Below are 19,046 nucleotides of genomic sequence, written 5' to 3' on the forward strand. Positions count from 1 at the left end.
CCCACAAATATTCTTCATTTCTTCATCACGAAACCATACACCAATGAGGGCAGAAATCATCTTCTCCTTTGTAGAACAATCCATTTTTTTCATTCTTCTTTTGCAAATTGACCACAAGTTCTCAATGGGGTTGATGTCGGGTGAGTTGCCTGGCCAGGGGAGTACCTGAATATTCTACTTGTTGAAGAATTCTGTAGTTTTTCGAGACGTATGGCATGGTGCCAGGTCTTGTTGGAACACACCTCTGCCATCCGGAAATGATTTTTGCAGCTGGGGTACGATTCTGGTTTCCAATAAGTGAATATATTTGTCAGAATTCATCATTCCCTTGATAGGTATTAATGGTCCAAGCCCTTCATGTGTAAAACAACCCCAAAACATTACTTTAGGGGGTTACTGTATTTGGGTGTTTGTTGGAGATGAGCTGCTGTTACTTTTTCGGATCCTTTCCGTAAGTAAGAAACACGGTGGCCGTGGACCTCGAAATGAGACTCATCGGAAAAAAGTACATTCTTCCAGTCATTCACTGTCCAGTGTTGATGTAATTTTTCCCACATTAAGCGTAAGCGTTTTTTGCACGTTACAGGGGTTAGCAGTTGCTTCTTAATAGGCTTACGAGCCCTTCGTCCAGCTTCCAAAAGCCTACGCCGCACTGTTGTGACGTGAATATTCGCCCCATTGGTAGCCATTAACTCGCGGGTTAAGTCGACAGCAGTTACTCTAGGATTTAATTTACTTTTCCTGACAATTAAACGATCATCTGCAGGTGAAGTCTTCCTTTTCCGGCCACAGTTTCCTTTTTTCTGGGTTGTGATGGGATGGATCCAGTCTTCCTGTAGGGGAAAGGCCCCTATATTGAACCACTTAGCCTTTAACACTAAATTTTGGCAATAATCTCAAATCAATGTTGTCAGGAATATTTGCATTACATTTGCAGACTCTTCGCCTATACATAGCCTCAACACAATTGCTAATTAATCTTGTAATTATTTAAATAAAAAAATAAAACTGAGAATGTGCGAAATGGTCCAAATTAGTAACATGGTCCTTAAGTCGGACCAGTCTTATCTTAAAATGAACCACATCATTTTAAATTCAGAAATATTTTTATTAATATAAAATATAAATATTTTTGTCTTATACTAAAAGCTATTATTGAATTAGCAACAAAAGTACAAAAGAAGTTTGTGATTATAATGTCAATTTCCTTGAAAACTGGAGTTTTTAGATAATAATAAAAAACACTTTGTTTTTAGAACATGAATTAAAAATATAGGGCTTTCATTGATATATTAAAGAGGCCATTGTCCACAATCTTCACAGTAAAACATTTTCCGTTTAGCACTAACGTTTGCACAGTTTTAGTGAAGCCATATCCTACATTTCATGCACTGGATCATATCCATCGTTTCCGACAATTCACAAATTTTGCAGTACCGATTCTTGTCTTCATTTTCTGGTTGACCATATTGGACCTTTTTCGTTAACGGTTTATTTCTTGGTGTCGATGTAGGCCTACCTGCTACTTTCTCGTTTTGTTTTTACTACAACCCATTCTTGTATGGACCGCTTGTGACGATTGCAACTGACGTGGGTTTTTGTTTCCTTGATGTGGTAAGTTCAGGAATAGGAGCTATTTCAGCAACAGTGTTAGGCCTACGCCTAGTCATGTTTGGTGATTTTTATGGACAGTGAGTATTGGCCGTAGAATTGTCTTCAAAAGTGTAAGGCCTACTAGATTGAAAAGAGGGAACTGAATTTTGTGAAGGTGAGTTTGGAACACTTGTGTTAGGCTCATTCTCATGGTTGACGGCAGTAGGAGCGAAGTCGCTGTTTCTGTCGAGTGGCCAAATTCCAGTTTTCGCAAATCCACTCGTTGCATTTACCACTATAGCAGCTTTACCATAAGCTTCTCCTATTAAAGCTGACACCTGAACTGAGTTATATTTCGAGATGGGTTGCTTCGAAGCCATTTGTCTGCAGCCTGATTGTGGTATGATGACAAGGGCTTGAAGAAAGACACGTCACATGGTTGAAGCCTGTGCGCTGTAGTATGTGCCGGCAAAGAAAGCATTACAACACCATTTTCCCGAGCAAGAATGATAGCTTCTCTTCTACCTTCTTGGTGTGGATGAAATGGCCATCGAGGATAAGTAACACTTTCTTATTAGTGCTGGGCTTCACATGTTGTAACCCTTAAGAAATAACATGCTAGTAATCCATCGACTTTCAGAACATGTGCATATTGCACCTGGTGGTGCACCGGTGTTCAGTTCATCCTTAAATGTCAGTTTTTTTAAGATCAACATGGGAAGAATATAAGTCCCTGTTACACTCATGCAACACACTCAGGTTGTGTTGGTGTCTCTTTCACCACTTGTCAGGTATGTCTATTTGCACGAGATATTCACAGTTGGAAGCTCCTAAAACAAAACAAGGTCTCCTAAATTGGACCAGTTCAATATAGCGTTCAAACGGTGGTTCAAATTACGGGCAAAGCCATTTCAGATTATTTAGTAACTGTGAAACACGGAAATGTGTTGCTTGAAAATGTTTACGCACGGATATGGTTGCTATGTAACTACTTCACAACATACAATAGATTAAGATTATCACAATTTTACCTGATTTGTCGTACAAGCTTAGCTAGGAGAGTCAAATATTACATCACAAGCACCATAAACACACAACATTTATTACAGCTGAAACCATTGCTCCGAACGCAAGGTCAACTGTACCCAGCATTCACTGCGCTCCACAGTACTCATCTGCTTGAATTGTGGTGCACTCTGTCAAACAGTTTGGGAAATAACCGAGTGTTTCAATTTAAGATACGGTTCAATATAGGGACCTTTCCCCTATAGTTTTATGATCGAATTAACAGTAGCCAATCCGACGTGACATTCTGCAGCAATTTGCCTCTGTGTCATAGAAGAATGCTCTGCTAATGTTATAATTTTAGACCGTTTTCGTAGAGTTGTATCCATTTGTGAAGACAACAGAATGTACACAGGATTGCAGTATTAAGTCTTCAACACAACTGAAATGCTTATAAGTACAAAACGACAGGCAAAATATCACATATTATAAAAAAATAATGACAGACCTTCAACAATGGAATTACACGTACTGCAGATGTCAATTAAAGCGGTATGAGCAGCTGTGAGGCCAACAATGACAGAAAATGTAAAAATATGTCGTGTTCGGATTAATTTGCACGCTACTGTACATTTAATTTGTATTTCAGTAAACTATCCATTTTTGTTTTTGACTCCAGTAATTTTTCGTCTGTATTAACCCTTAACACGAAAGATACATTAACCCCTTCAGGCCTGATGTACATTATAGTGTACTTCGTTTCTTTTTTTCTTTTTTTGAATGCCTTCGATACTCTTAAATATTTTGAAAAATTAAATGAGATAGAAATGGAGAATATTATTTTTGAAACATTACTATAAGGTAAGTGTACCAAAGGCTGACACTTTAAGAAACAAATTATGAATTTAGCTTCATTGCGGAAAAGTTAGTTATTTATATGAGTTGGTACAGGTTTCAGAGACAAGGTACTTATTTCTGTAAATTGGAGAATCACACGAACAAAGGCTATATGAAGAGCAAATATATATTTTATTTTATTTTTCAAATAAGCATGTTACTTGCACCAATAGCTGACACATCAAAAATCGCTTTGTCCCAAAGGCTGACACATACATGCTCCAAAAGTTGACACTTAACATAAAACTTTTCTGTATGAGTTAAATTGATTTATCACTGACAAAACATTTATATTATACAGTACAGCGAAACAGTTAAGTTATAAGAACAATATTGAAAAAATGAAACTTAACTTTGAAATACTGTATATCATATAATATACTAAATTCGTAACATAGTTCTTACTGTAACAAAATTACCAAACTTTGAGATCAATTTAAGAGAATGTAACACGATGTTTTCAATTTTTTTTACTAGATATATTTGTTTCTCATTGTCATATTTTGGAAAACTAATTTTTTCGAGGATATCTTTTGAGTTATACCATAGTTTGTCCTCTATTCGTGGACATTTCCATTCACTGCTACTCATGAACACTGCTTTAACATAAGCTGTGTTTTCGTTTGTATTTAAAACAAAACCCGGAAGAATTATTCTGCGTATTGTACAATTACATAATCATTTACTTTTACCTTCATTGAAGTAATGTTACGAAAGATAGTTGACTTCTCTACACCCCAGTCATCTCCTTCTCCGGATTCTAGCAACACATCAATAGAAGAATCACATGATTCCTCAGAAGTCGTTCCTTTCCTTCTTTATTTGGTAGCACCTTTTTCTGTTCCTTTGTCTCTTTGTTTTCTTCTCTTTTCTTTCTTCTTTTTCCTTTTATTTTTCTATACAATCCTCTTCTGTATTCTTTGCATGATATTTTTTCCACTCATCAGAAGTCGCAACTAATAGAACCTTCTCTTAATTCTTTTGTTAGGTATGCTTGTTTTCTGAGGCCTAAAGTGTGCATTTTTTAAGGGAAAAGGAATTGTTTGACCAGAACCACTTATTGTATTTCCTTCTTCTTCTTTGTATCCTGAAAGATTATTTGAAATATTGCTTGAACCTGAGATAGGACTGCCAGAAGTGTGTCCTGAATTTTCATTCAAATTATCTAAAGTATTACGATGGTCAATCAAATGAAAACGAGAATTCGGCTGCCAACAATTAGGTTACGCGCCGTCATGGGGGAATGGTTTTGATTTGATACTACTAATTGAGAGCTGTATTGTCTGAGGGAGTGTTGCGCGGCAGCAAGACGAAGATGACGTTCACAGTAACGGGAGCGTTTAAGATCTCGCAGCATAGTGTGGTGCAGTTTCTAGCCGCCGAAAGTGTTTTACCAATTGAAATTCATCGCCCTATGAAAAAGATGTACGTGGACAACTGCATGTTACGCGCCCGAGTGTATGAGAGGACAAAGCGATACCAACAATGGCGAATATCACTGGAGGACGGACGACCCGCACCCTGACCAGTCCCACATAATCATCATGGAAGAAAATATTCAGCAGACAATCTCATCCGGGTAGATCAGAGGTGTACAATAGACAAAGTGACTCAGAACCTGAATATCAGTCATGGATCTGCATATTCAAAAATCCACGACCGATTGAAGTACCATAAACTACACGCAAAGTGGGTCCAAAATGGCTCATAAATGAGCAGAAACAACACCGAATGGGACTGAGTTTGCAACATCTGATGCGTTATGAACAGGAGGTGGAGGCTTTTTTGGAAGGTATTGTGACCGTGAAATGTAACATGGTGCAACTACAAACCGCAGAGCAAGCGACACATCATGCAGTGGAAGCACGACACATCACTACGCCCAAAAAATTCAGAAACTTCACAACCGCAGGCAAGGTGATGCTCATGCTGTTCTTAGACTCAGAGGGTCTATCACGTTGCCACTTCATGGAGAGAGGAGAATCTGTTACCTCCGCTCGATACTCCGAAACCTCCGTACTGAATTGCGTCGTGCCGTCAAAAACAAGCGACCTGGACGTTTGCGTGAAGGTGTCATTTTTTTACACGACATTGCGCGACCACACACAGTTCGGCACACCATGGACGCCATTCGAGACCTGCGCTGAGAAGTGCTCGAACATACTCCTTACTGCCCGGACTTGTTACCTTGCGTCTTCCAGATTTTCAGCAAGCTCAGAAGTGACCTCGAAGGGCGCCGGTTTGCTACGGTCGGTGACGTGATTGAGGCTTTGCAGCAGGGGTGCCACCAGCAGCCAAAAGACTTTTATGAACAAGGCATCAAAAATGTGGTGAGCAGGTGGGATAAGAGCCTGAACACTGGTGGAGATTATTTTGAAAAATAAAATTCCTCTGCGGAGAAAAATATTATTTTTCGTTTTCATTTTACTGACTCTCGTACTTGGGCCTGGGGTAGCACTGTCATTGTCATCTCTGTCCTGGAAATTCTTGCAATTTTTTAGCTTCATCTTCAATAATTCCTATCTGGTGGAGGCATAGAGAACCTTTAGCTAAATTAGGAACCTATAAGAAAATTAAAGTATTTTAATTAATCATTCCTTGCAATTACCATAATAAAACGAAGTGACTTCAGTGAAAGTAGAGATTATTTATCTTCAAGATGAACAAGAAAAAAGCATTATTTTTCAATAGCACTGAATCCCACAGTGACAATAATATTTCATATGACAGAAACAAAATTAATGAAAACCACAGTTATTAAAATTTTATATGAAACACCGGTACAGATACAAAAAAATTAAATGTATTTTAATGAATATGATAAAAGTTTAAAGACTTCAGACAGAAGAATACAAGAAAAGAATTTGTTGAAACAGGCGATTTAAAATTATTACTTGGGTGACAAAAAATTCTGTCAGTCTTAGGAACAACATTTTTGAAACTGCTCTTATAGTTGACATCCCCTGTCAGCTTTTGGTACAGAACTTCCTATTGCCAGTAGATTTAAATACCAGGTACTTGTAACGTTTCTGGAATAATATGAACAAAAAACTCATTTAAATATGATTTTTTTTATTTCACCAAAGCCTGACACATTGTGTCAGACACTGGAACATCTGTAAAATTAAGAGTACCAATGGCTGACACCCCTGTGGCATGTTATTCTAACTTTATTTTCAAACAAACCATGTTCTTACTATCTTCTGCATACAATTGTATATATTCAATATTAATAACAACTTAAAATTTCACATAAAATTGGAATTTATGATTAAAATAATTGTATGTGCACGCTTACCGTTTTGCTTAACAATAACGGCAATTCCATGCAAAATGATACAACAGTCTACTTTATGCAGCATCCATCATGTTTAATTCAGGTGTATTTCCAGGAGAATGTTGTGCGATGTTGCCAAGATAACAGGAAGTTAGAATAAGTTCAGAAATTCTGTTTCTGACTACGAATAATCTATTACGACACATTGAAACTGAAAGTGTCAGGCTTTGGGTCAGTGTCAGCTTTCGGTGCAGTTACCTTACCTGAATTAAAAATAAAATTTAAAATTTTGGGTCACCAGGTGTCAAAATTGTCCCCAAACTTTGATTTTCTTTGAAGACATGATTTGGGAATTTTGGATCCCCAGAATGACTATGTGACCAGTTTTTTTTAATTGTTTTTAATATAATTTCAGGTCGGAAGGGGTTAAAATCACACAGAAAGATCGGTCTAGGAGACTGGGAAAATTTAGTTAGTTTCGCCATGAGTAACTTACACTCATTTAATTCAAGATAATATATTTTTAACAATAAACGCATATTCACAGTGCGGCAAATTTTTGAAAAGCCATCGCATGTTTATTTTATTTACAATGTATTCCATAGCATTTTCCTGGGAATACAATCATATTGTGAATTTTATTAGTAACAACAATGTAATTTATTCGTCACAACAATAATTCCTTTCTACAATTCGCCTTAAACGCTCTCGTCAACAATTGGATTTTCACTCAACACAGTATTCGTTATAGCACTCCACCGACGACAATGACAATTTACTTGGACTAGTACGAACAACAATGAACTGTTAATCTTAACTAATATTTACAAAGCACTATTTACAAATCAGAACTATCAGTTCTCAGTTCACAGTTTTTCTATCTCAGTCACTCGAGTTCACAGTATCTCGAACCACAGACCTTCAGAGACAGTTCACTGTACTCGAACTCGGGTCCCTCCAACTGCGGTCCACTGCACTCGAACTCAGGTCCCTCCAACTGCGTGTACTGCACTCGAACTCAGGCCTTCGGATGCTGACGCAGATGCGGACGCACACTCGAGTCGAACTCCGGCACACAAGTCTGGCTTGCTTGCTCTGGCTTACTCACTGACTGAATAACTGAAAACTCTGCTCGAGTTCGCTGGCGCTTCTTCTTTTATAGCAAAATCATAGTTGCGAGAAATTTCTACAGGTGTGTAGAGAATTATCAGGATATCTCCACTTCGACGGACTTCTCGAAGGGTCGGGAAGGTCCGTTTCCCATTCACTGCGTTAAGTAGCAGCTGCGCGCGCAGCCTCCCCTCGCGTGTAGGCCCATTTCCCCACTACTCCACCGCGCGCCGTCCCCCCGTGCTCCGCGCGATCTGCTTTCTTGCGGGACGCTGGTCGTGAGTTCGATTCTCACGTCGCTGTCACATTATGCTTTTTCTAAATCTATGAAAACTAATTTAATCTGTTCATTTTTAATTTTACATTTTCCAAAAACTCGCGTAATGTGAATACCTGGTCAGTACATGATCTGCCAACTGAGAAACCACATTGCTCTTCTGAATCAGTAAATTCAATTTCCAAACGTTTTTTCATTCACCTCTCTATGGTCTTTATAAAATGGTTTGTCGCGCAAATTCCTCTATAATTAAAAAAAAAAATCTTTTTTTTTTACTCATTTGTTATATATCGATGCTAAGTAACTCAATTTCATTTCATCTGATATTTCTCCCCGTTGAAAAATTTTATTTAGTAATTTAGTCACCAACTAAATTACTTTTGGTCCTCCATATTTTAGGAGTTCTAAACTTGTTCCTCCTGGTCCTGAGATTTTCTGCTCTTTTCCTTCACTTACTGCATATTCTACTCATCATAGGATACCTCCATTCTGATAGTTTTCTATATATTCCTTTCCATCTCCATTTAACGATTTTTCAAAATTTGCCTCCCAGTTTCTCATTTGTATTATCTCCAGGTTGGTTTTGTGTTTTTCTCCTCGTCTCCTTCAGCATTGCCCATGCTTCTGCTGACTTTGAAATCCTAATTTACCATTTATTCTTGCACATGTGCATTCCCATACTTCATTTTTGACACGTCTTGCTTCTATAACCACTTGTCTTTTATTCTCAGCATAAATTCTCCTCCTAAAAAAATTCCTTGAAATAGGGGAAGAGAGGGCATAGTAGCCTTGTCTGTACAATGTTAAATAAATAAGTACTAAATACAAAATAATCACATAATATTTCCCTAAAATTACATGTAACAAATTTAAATTAATTCTAAGAATTCTGACGTATAAACCTGCATTCACAAATACACGATCCATGAGTAGTTAAGGTTTTATTTTATAATCTTGAATTATTTATAATTATTATATAATTAGGTCTGTTCTTATGAATGTCAAGAGCATTCTATCAGCACGTCTATTGTCCGGATCTCTATATTGTCATAGATAATAATGGATTTAATAAACGCTACCAGAAGCTTCAGGAAACTCATTTGTGTTTCTTAATGTTCTTGAACAGCGGTTCTCAAATTTATTGGCACTGCAGACCCCTTTCCATTGATCAGTATTTTCGAGGACCCCTTCAAAGTAGTCAATGTAATGAATGGTAGGATAGATTTTGGGGTTAATTTGAGTAGTGATATTTCTGTTACATTGTCTATAATTGAATCGATGTCAACTTTATATTTGAATTAGGCAAAACGTCAATAACTAATAAAATACTCTCGTGATGGCCTTCATTAATATATCACAGTAGAGTTGATATTAAAAACAATGCAGCAAAACAATACCGGTATTCTGCTTCTGTGAGAATAATGCATCTGTTTTTCCTGCTTAAAATATATTTATGTTTAGGCTCAATTTTAGTTGTTTAAATTTCAAGTCTACTGCCGCATTTACTTGGTTTCTTTTAATACTTTTGATACAAGAAAGAGTAGAAAATGCCTGGTCACACAAGTTGCAGGAAACGGCATTAATGTTTCAAGGCTTGTTCTAAGAATTTTTTTATGTTTAGCATAAACTTTCATCCAAAAATTGAAAAAAATAAAATAAAAACTGTCCTTACGGTACACACGATTCTTAGGATATTATTTTAGTTGGTTATTTAACTACGCTGTATCAACTATGGGGTTATTTAGCGTCGATGAGATTGGTGATAGCGAGATAGTATTTACGAGATGAGACCGAGGATTCGCCATAGATTACCTGGCATTCACCTTACGGTTGGGGAAAACTTCGGAAAAAAACCTAACCAGGTAATCAGCCCAAGCGGTGATCAAAACCGCGCCCGAGCGCAACTCCAGACAGGCAGGCAGGCAAGCGCCTTAACCGACTGAGTCACGCCGGTGGCGACTTTTAGGATAAAATCCACATTTTATTCCTTAACGTCATTCAAAGTTTGGTGGCATGACTCTTGGGAGTAAACTAAGAAATTTATATAATCCAAACTTCAAAATCGAATTTGAGGCCCAAAGAAATTCTTTGTTGGAAAATAAAAATGAAATTTTGGACCGACCTAACTCCATTATAAATTGATTTAGGGTAAATTTCTTTCGCCAAAATGATCTCCTGCATGTGGAGAATGTTACATACTAAAATTATTTATCTTGAACCATTCAAAAGATATGTCACATTAAATAAGCACTTTAGAAATATTGAACGGGGTTACGCAATAATAGACCAACCAACAATTTCAAAAAAAAAAAAAAAAAAGCGATATTGCACAAATCTGTTGATGGCAAAAATTCTAGAATGCGATATCTGAATTTTGCTGCTATTGATAAGAAAAATTTCGTTTATTGCATAAAATTCATTTATTTATTTATTTTGCTTTGAAATATTAATTCAACTGCTGGTCTCTTATTAAAAATCGGTTAGCCTTTTTTGTTATTATTTATGCTATTTTTTTTTGTAATAGTATGAATGTTATAATACTTCTTGCATAAAATGTTTTTTATAAAAAAAAATAGATTTATTTTAATGGCCAATATCTCGAAATAGGTTATTGGCGCTTGGTCTCTTAGTGCGTAACTCCGTCCAATTATAGTTTATAACATAGCCACGTGTTTAAGGTTTAATTTGGTAGCTCAATGAAGCCTTTTGCCTAACTGGAAGTTGGAAGTCTACTTTTTGTCCGTCGGAATGATAATAAATGTCGGAAAATGTGAAATAGAAGAAAAGAGATCCTGAAGATGACGTAAGGTATAGAAAGTATGACGCGCTTATAATATAAATTCCCAAGGGATTAGAAAATTATTGAGATAATGGGTACAAGATATATATTTTTGAAAACTAGAAGAAATCAGCTTCCAGATGAGGCAAAAACGTTACTTACCAAAATGTTGAAGAAATCTGATATATTTGGAATCCATGTATCCCTTAAACGTTTTCCCAAACAGTGTCACACTATAACTCAAAAAGCCGATCTTCCTCATTTCGGTCAAAATGCAAGTCTCCATGCTGATAAAATGAATTTAATTCCACATATTCTTAGAATTAGAAATGTTCTGATCAAGAAATTAATTTCAATATCAATGTATTTATAGCGTAGCTTTTACTAATCGTGTGATCTCCTCAGGCTACAGATATTGGTACTTATTATGTTTTGTCATAGTCGTAAGTGCTGACTTCAAGCGTATTTCGTTCTTTGAGCATTATTGTAAGACAAGTGTTGGTTAAATTTCAGTGGTGACGCAAAGATACGAGCCGGAAGTTCAGAGTCCAGGTGGATTTCTGGGAAACGACGTCATCATTCGTTGCAACGTGCCAGCTTTCGTCAAGGAGCACGTGACAGTGACGTCCTGGCTTCAGGAGCCTTCCTTCAACATCTACCCCTCCTCAGTGAGTGGTAAGTATTACAAATACCAGTTAACTCTTCTAGTACAGAGATTCTACCTAACTTCGGTGTCGAAATGAGACAAGCATTGAGAGTTCAAGTTTAGTAATGAAATAGGCTTAAGTTTGCTCCTTCGAGATTTGTGATCAAACCGTTCCTGTGTTTTCTTTTTAATGTTCAATTTGCGGATATTTTCGTTGGTCCAGAGTTGTACAATATTATGAATTATGTCCTTTACATACTTTTTATATGGTTTAACCGGTTAATTTTGTAGGTCTATGTATTTTTTACCTGTAACGTCATTTTCAGACCTTTCCTCCTTTGTTAAGATGATTTTAAGTAAAATTTTACCTCAAAAAATTGAAATAGAAACGAAGCCTTAAAGGGAAGAAAAATTAAATTTCATAACGTGACAACAATACTTAAGCTAAATTGCAGTTGTGAAAATTGGTTAACACACAAATTTGATGAGAGGAAAATGAAACCGGCAGAACTGAGTTTCCTTGAGTCTGTGGCTGGTTTTCTTCCTCTCCCTCGCCAGAGAAGTACCTATATAAGGAAGCGATTGAATGTAGAGAGAATGTTACAAATATGAAATAGGAGTACAAATATAAAATAGTGCGATATACGACCTGAGAAATGCTGTATTCTAGCGGAAGCCTTCCAAATTACTACGCCCAACCTCACCTTCCAACAAACTTGAAGTGGAATGAAAAGGTAATTCAAGAAGCCATAAAATAAGTTCGAGAAAAGATCTGAGAGACGATACATATAGATTCAGTATTACGGTTGAGAAAACACCTAATGAAGATGTTGAATGCTTGTTCTGTGCTTTTCTTAGTAGAGGCCTAGATCATACAGTATATACCTAGATAGCTCTGCCATATAAGCTTTGAAGTTAACAACTTTTGTCAGGTTTACTATGCTGCCATCTAGTTGTTACATAAGGAGTCGCGTCATAATTCTCATTTGAATTGCATTAGCGACTGTATTGCCATCTCGTGTTCGTTTACGGCGGACGGGTGGCGATCCTGGCGGTTGTTCTCTTCAAAGTGCTGCCGATTTTAATATAGGGATGGGCTATCTGTTACATATATGATCTAGGGTAGAGGCCATTTTGACTTTGCCAATATGTTAATCGTGTAACTTGTTAATAGTATTCCGTATATGTACCTCAATTTTTATGCAGTATATATGTTAGAGTTTCAAGAAATTGTTTTTCTTCAAACATTTTATAACATCTTACAAACTTCTAAGTCCGGTGTACTATTCACAGGGACATTAACCAATAAACAGGGCGATACTTTACTTTCAATATTCAAAATACTTAGGTTCCAAAACAAATAAACGAAATGGTATTCCATATTTGTAACTTCCTCTATTTGTTATATAGTTTAACCGGTTAATTTGACATATATATATATTTATTTATTTATCTGTAACCTCATTTAATTCAATCCTTCCTCCTTTATTAGGATGAACTTTTAGTAAAATTTCACCCCCAAAATTTGAAATAAAAATGAACCATTAAAAGGAATATAAATTAGCCTATATTTCATAAAGTGGCATACGTACATACATAGCAAAACTGCAATTGTAAAAATAGTTGAACAAACACGTTTCATTATAAGATAATGAAATCAGTAGAACTGAGATTCCCAAGATCTGTGGCTGGTTTTGTTCTCGATCACCAGACAAGTGCCGATAAAAGGAAGCGATTGAATGCATATGACCTAAATGAATTTATTGGAAAGCGGGGAGATGCTGATGTGAAAATAGTAAAAGAATGTCAGAAATCAAACTACCACATCTCCTATTGGAATATAGAGCTCTAGGTTCCGAAAGTGTTGACAGAATTAAATTGACGTGGAAGTATGAACTCTCTTGAGATTGAAACATTGCCACAAATCCCAATCCCGTCTCTTCCTGTTAGAAGAAAAGGCAGGTTAAATAGTTCCATTTCTAATGCTCTAGTGCTTTTTATTTGCTGTTCAATGTAATAGTTTCTCGATTTATTGTCAAGTTAGGGTGTACTTTTTTAATTTCACAGTAGATTTTTCTTCTTTCCCTTTCCTGTAGTAGACTTCTGTGTCAATGATATCACAGTGAGAATGACACACTATCGTAAATGATACGTTACATCCCAAATCTACGGTTGGTTGGCTTGGCGGTTGCTAACATCTCCAGATTTATTGGATCAGCAATAGGCAAATGGGGTGTTGCGACCACATGTAATTGTGACTTTCACTGGATTCGTGACGTCATGACGCACTACATCGCTCTCGACCTTAATCTGTTACTGTCGTGCATCGTTGCAGTGTTGAACCGTTGATCAACTCGTTGTGGGAACTTTCAGTAAAACGCTGATTTCGTGTGAAGTATGAAAATTAAATGTTTGGTTGTACAGCTGGATTAATACGACACAAATCCTGACTCCCACTAAGTGTAGCATATATAGCGTGCAGAACACTGGATTAAGTTTTAAGGGGATATTCCACAAAAAATGGCCAATTTTTTTAAATATTTTTTCAACCAAATTTTGAGAGCATGTTTACTATGTAAAAGACTGACAAAATCCAAATTTTAAACTCCCAAATGTTTTATGGCTTTTGGTTCTTTTATTATTTTTTCTATTTTTTAGAAATACTTTCAAACACAAGATTTTAATAGAAGATCTCAATTTTTAAGTTTCCTTCCTTAATTACATTCACATGACATAGAGAAACATATATATATATATATATATATTTATATATTCATTTTCTGAAATATATATGTATTTATTAACACTACATCCGGTGGCAGTGGTATATAATATACAATAATACCATTATAATTCTACAATAATTACAGCAGTAAAAGAAAATTTAAAAAAATAAACCTAAATTTATTTCTAACTATAAATAAATAAATGCCATAAACCTAGGACTACAAATAAAAACTATTCTCTAATGACGCCTAAAATAAGCAAAAGTAAACCTAACTTATAAGTATTTCTATTTCACCCAACCATTACCAATTTAAGTAATTACATATCACCTTAATTAATTACAAATCAACTTAATTACATATCATCTTAATTAATTACATATCACCTTAATTTATTTACATATCAACTAAATTACATATCATCTTAATTAATTACATATCAACTTAATTAATTACATGACACAACTTAGATATTTGCATTGCACCTACAATTAAATTTTCAGTCTAATCTTCTCAATCTTTCCTTAAATGTATTGATTTTGAGAGAACCACCCTGAAAGATTGCCGTAGGTAAGCTGTTCCAGTCTACTATTGTGTGGTTAACAAAGGAAAATTTTGCCACGTCCGTTCTTTGTTTTCTACATTTAAACTTTCTAATATGATCTGCCCTACCTATTATGATGGTGTTGCTAATCTAGCATTGATGTCGGTCCATGCTTTGTGTCCCATTTGTGCCTTAAACAGTGCGGTTAGTCTGGTTTTTCGTCTCCTTGATTTGAGAGATTCCCACCCTAAGTCTTTTACTATCTCTTCACCATGTCCCTTTCCCATTTTGACATATTTTGCTGCCTTGCGTTGGACCTTTTCTATTGAATCGATTTGGTTTTGTCTGTACGGATCCAAACTTACTGTTCCATATTCCATAATTGGGGGAACAAGGGTTTTGTACGCTAATTCTTTTGACCTTCGGTTAGATTTCTTCAGAACACACATATTCACTTTCAATTTTTTTTGTTTTTGAAATTTTGAAAATGTAATTCATTTACAATTCAGGAAAAGAATGTTAATAAAATAAACTAGCAGCATTTCTTACAAAATGAATGCATAGAAACATGCATCTACCTCATAAATACTTGCAGTAAAAATTTCATTTACATTGATTAATATTTGACGTAAAAAGCTGGTGTTGAATCAAGAAAAATAAACTTAGGGAAAAACGGATTTGAAAGTAAAATGAATATTTATGTAACACATGCGTATTAAAATTTTCCTCCGCTACATTCGTCTAGTAACTTCACGCAGTCAACTTCAGAACAAAAAGTTACTAGACTTGTAACCAGAAATTTGTAAAAAGGATGATGATAAAATAATGTTGACAGCTCTTTAAATGCCACGCCCTCTTACAGCCTTAATGTAAAAAATAACGTATTTGTAATCATCATTGAACTAAATTCATTTGGGTTATGAAAGTAAGGTAGGTGTCCCTGATATGGCCATGCTAAGGTTTGAGAATTTTTCTAGCTGCCATTTTAAAAAAAATGTAAACCACTTTTTTCTTACTCGTTCTCAGTATAATGAACTTTCTTAAAACAATTTCCTTTCCCCATAAAAATAGCTTTAATTGTCCAGAAAGTCCCAAATACCAAAAGTCTACCTAGTGGCCATAACATGTGCACATGATATGGCCACCCTTGTTCCATGTTCTACAAATCGTGATTGTTTTCAGTTTGATAGCGCAGTTGTGCTGAAATCAAATAATTTTGGTATAAAATGAATAAACATGACACTCAATAATCTTTTTTATAATTCAAAAGTGTAGTCAAAACAGGTTTTTTCATAAAAATTAAGTTGTTTTTCTTAAAATACAAAATTTTTGCGTAATCCCAGCTATAAGGTATGTAAATTTGTCAGGTGAAAAAATAAAAGTGAAATGAACTTGATATAGCCATGGTGCATTTGATATGGCCATATCAGGAGCAGGTAAGCTTTCACGAAAATCGTTTGATTATGAACAACTTGTAAAAGATACGCCATCAACAACACCAATCAACAGAACATTAAAAACTGAATGGAGTACTATGGTTTTAAATTAGACTTACCAGAGAAAAATAAGAAGAGGTCACATGAAAACCGCAAAACAGGCAACTGACGCCATATTTCTCAACCTGACTGGATGGAAAACGATCAAGTAACATACCAGGATGCCCTTTCACTGGATCCTGCTGCAATTTAGCGGATGTTTTCGTTAACTAACTCACAATAGGGTGTGGCCATATCAGGAACAAGGCCATAACAGGATATATTATATATTATTATATTATTATATATTATATATTATATATTATAAAGAATTGAAATAGCCAACAAAAATGTTTTGGAAAATTTTAATGATTTTCAATGGTCTCTCCTTTGTGTGATTTCCTCTCCTGCTAGAGTTCTTCAGTTTTCATCATTATTTAATAAATAATTTAGGTTATATCTTTGATATTATAAACACGATTATCATCGAAAATTTAGTTTTTAGGCGAAGCTCCCTCTAAAGCAGACTTGAACGATTGTTCCCTTGAAACTGTTCACGATTGCCATCATCTGTACTTTTCACGCTAGCGTATTTGAGTCCCTAACTGTCTATGATCTTGTTGCTTCGTGTCATAGAAATTGAAGTGGTAACTATTAAACTTTGGATTATTATTCACTCTACAATTTCTCAGTTACTTCTCAACAGTTCCCTACAACACACAAAAGTTTCCAAGACCTCAACTTCTCTATCTTTCATTTATCATCATTCGCTTCATGTCTTGCAGATCCGTCCGTTTCTGCATTAGACGATTCTGTTAATATAGTATTTTAAGTGGGGTGCTGAGGGAAATTTCTATTTTCTACATTTTTCCAGCTATGTCCTTGATTATTTCTACATATAATGATTGTGTAATAGATAATGATGTAGTGAAGTTTCATTTATGTGAGTCAATTAGTTTCTGAGGTATTAACAAAACTATTTTGAAAAATTTGCATATTTCAAAACGAAATGTCTAGGGAATTTTTCAGTAAAATGTTTGAAAGTTTTTGCAAGACGCAGTAGTTTTCCTTTCTCTTAACTATAAAAGCGGGAAACAATTTTTATAACCACTGCATACCTAAAAGTGGAAGTTTTCCATTGTCACTATAAGTATTTAATTTTTTAATTCAAAATATTATTCATTTAATCATAAAATCCATGCGCTGTTTTGTTAACCACAGCGTATAGAACAAGCCTTAAAAATTTCACGTTCCTAGCATCAAAATTGTAAGAACGTTTACATGTCGAACATGACGAAATGTGCTGAAAAAAAGTGAGAAAACATTTTGTAAAATATGTATGGAATTGAAGTTCAAGGTTACAGCCACTTACATATTGCGTAATTTTTATGCTTTCGAGCGCCGTAGAGCATTGAAACTTGCTCAACATGTAAATAAGAGATTTCTGATTAATTTTTTACAAGAAAATGCGATTTTCGACTGAAAAAATGATCAAAATTTCACTCGTCACCCCCCCTAAATTAATTTTGTTATCTGAAGTTCTTCATGTATAATACGAAATGAATTACTTTCCATGATTGGAGAGTAACTGAGTAGATGACTTGCGCAGTTGAAATTTTCCCTGGGCCTAAAACTCACTGATTTAGTAGCAATGTTTTTTTGCATATCGTAACTCCGTTTTCCGGCTCTACTCTGCAACTGATGAACGCTATGCTAAGCACTTTTATCTCCAACAAAGATCTTTTCTCTCAGTCTGGTATGAATCCGACTCTGACCTTATGTCAAAAGTGGTAAATATTCAACCACGGAACTCGAAAATGGTAAACATAATTGAAGCGTCGGCTGGAACAACGTTATAAGTTACATTTGGTAAAAGTTACAGGAGCTGCAAAAAATGTGTACACGTACAACGTTGTTCGTATAGGGTAGCAAACTTTTCAGTAGACAAATTTCACGTACTGCATTGATGGACAGTTGCAAGCCAAAGAGTATAGCAAGGTAACATGACATACAACATTATTACACGGAAACACGCCGAATGAAAATTTTGTAACTTACAACGTTGTTCCAGCCGACGCTTCAATTGTTAAATTGTGCGACTTGAAATGGGGAGCAAGCAATGGTGATTTATTTTGAAAGGGGAAGAGACGGCAGCAGGTTTTTTTTATTCCAGAGGCACGATGTGTTATTTAATATAAAAATAGTTGCAAGCAATAGTGAGTTATTTGATATGAAATAGGGAACAACTAATAGTGAATTGAAAGGAAGAGAAAATAATATTAGTTCCTAAAGTCGGAATAAACAATTGTCAGTTGTTTGAAGGGGAGTAAACAACAATGTGTTGCTTGAATTGAAAGAGGAAGAAAGCAGTAATGGGTTGTTTGATTTGAAAGAGGGAGAAAGCAATAATGGGTTGTTTGATTTGAAAGAGGGAGAAAGCAATAATGGGTTGTTCGATTTAAAAGACAGGGGAAGAAATGGTCGTTTATTTGATTTGGAAGGCGTAGAAAAAACCTATTAAGAATTTATTTTACTTTGAAATGAAACATGTAAGAGTAGGTTACTTAACTTTAAAGGTTAAGACAAACATTAGTAGATTAGTAGCTTTCACTTTTAAATAAATTGAGGAATACATTGGGTTGTTTGATTTGAAGGAGGGCGCTAAGATTTTAAGGGGATCGCGAGCAATAATGGATTGTTTAATTTGAAATTGGTAT

At 35.4% G+C, this 19,046-nt stretch overlaps 1 protein-coding gene across 1 annotated transcript in view; it reads left to right on the forward strand.

The window, feature by feature from the left end:
• LOC138707358 (cell adhesion molecule Dscam2-like) overlaps positions 1-19,046 on the forward strand; it is a 1,214,496-nt gene that overhangs the window by 585,874 nt on the left and 609,576 nt on the right. The window contains exon 3 of the mRNA XM_069836640.1: positions 11,452-11,613. Coding sequence (XP_069692741.1) covers positions 11,452-11,613 — 162 coding nt within the window. The remainder of the gene's footprint in view (positions 1-11,451; positions 11,614-19,046) is intronic.

Source organism: Periplaneta americana, chromosome 10, assembly GCF_040183065.1.
Source record: "Periplaneta americana isolate PAMFEO1 chromosome 10, P.americana_PAMFEO1_priV1, whole genome shotgun sequence".
Taxonomy (NCBI): Eukaryota; Metazoa; Arthropoda; class Insecta; order Blattodea; family Blattidae; genus Periplaneta; species Periplaneta americana.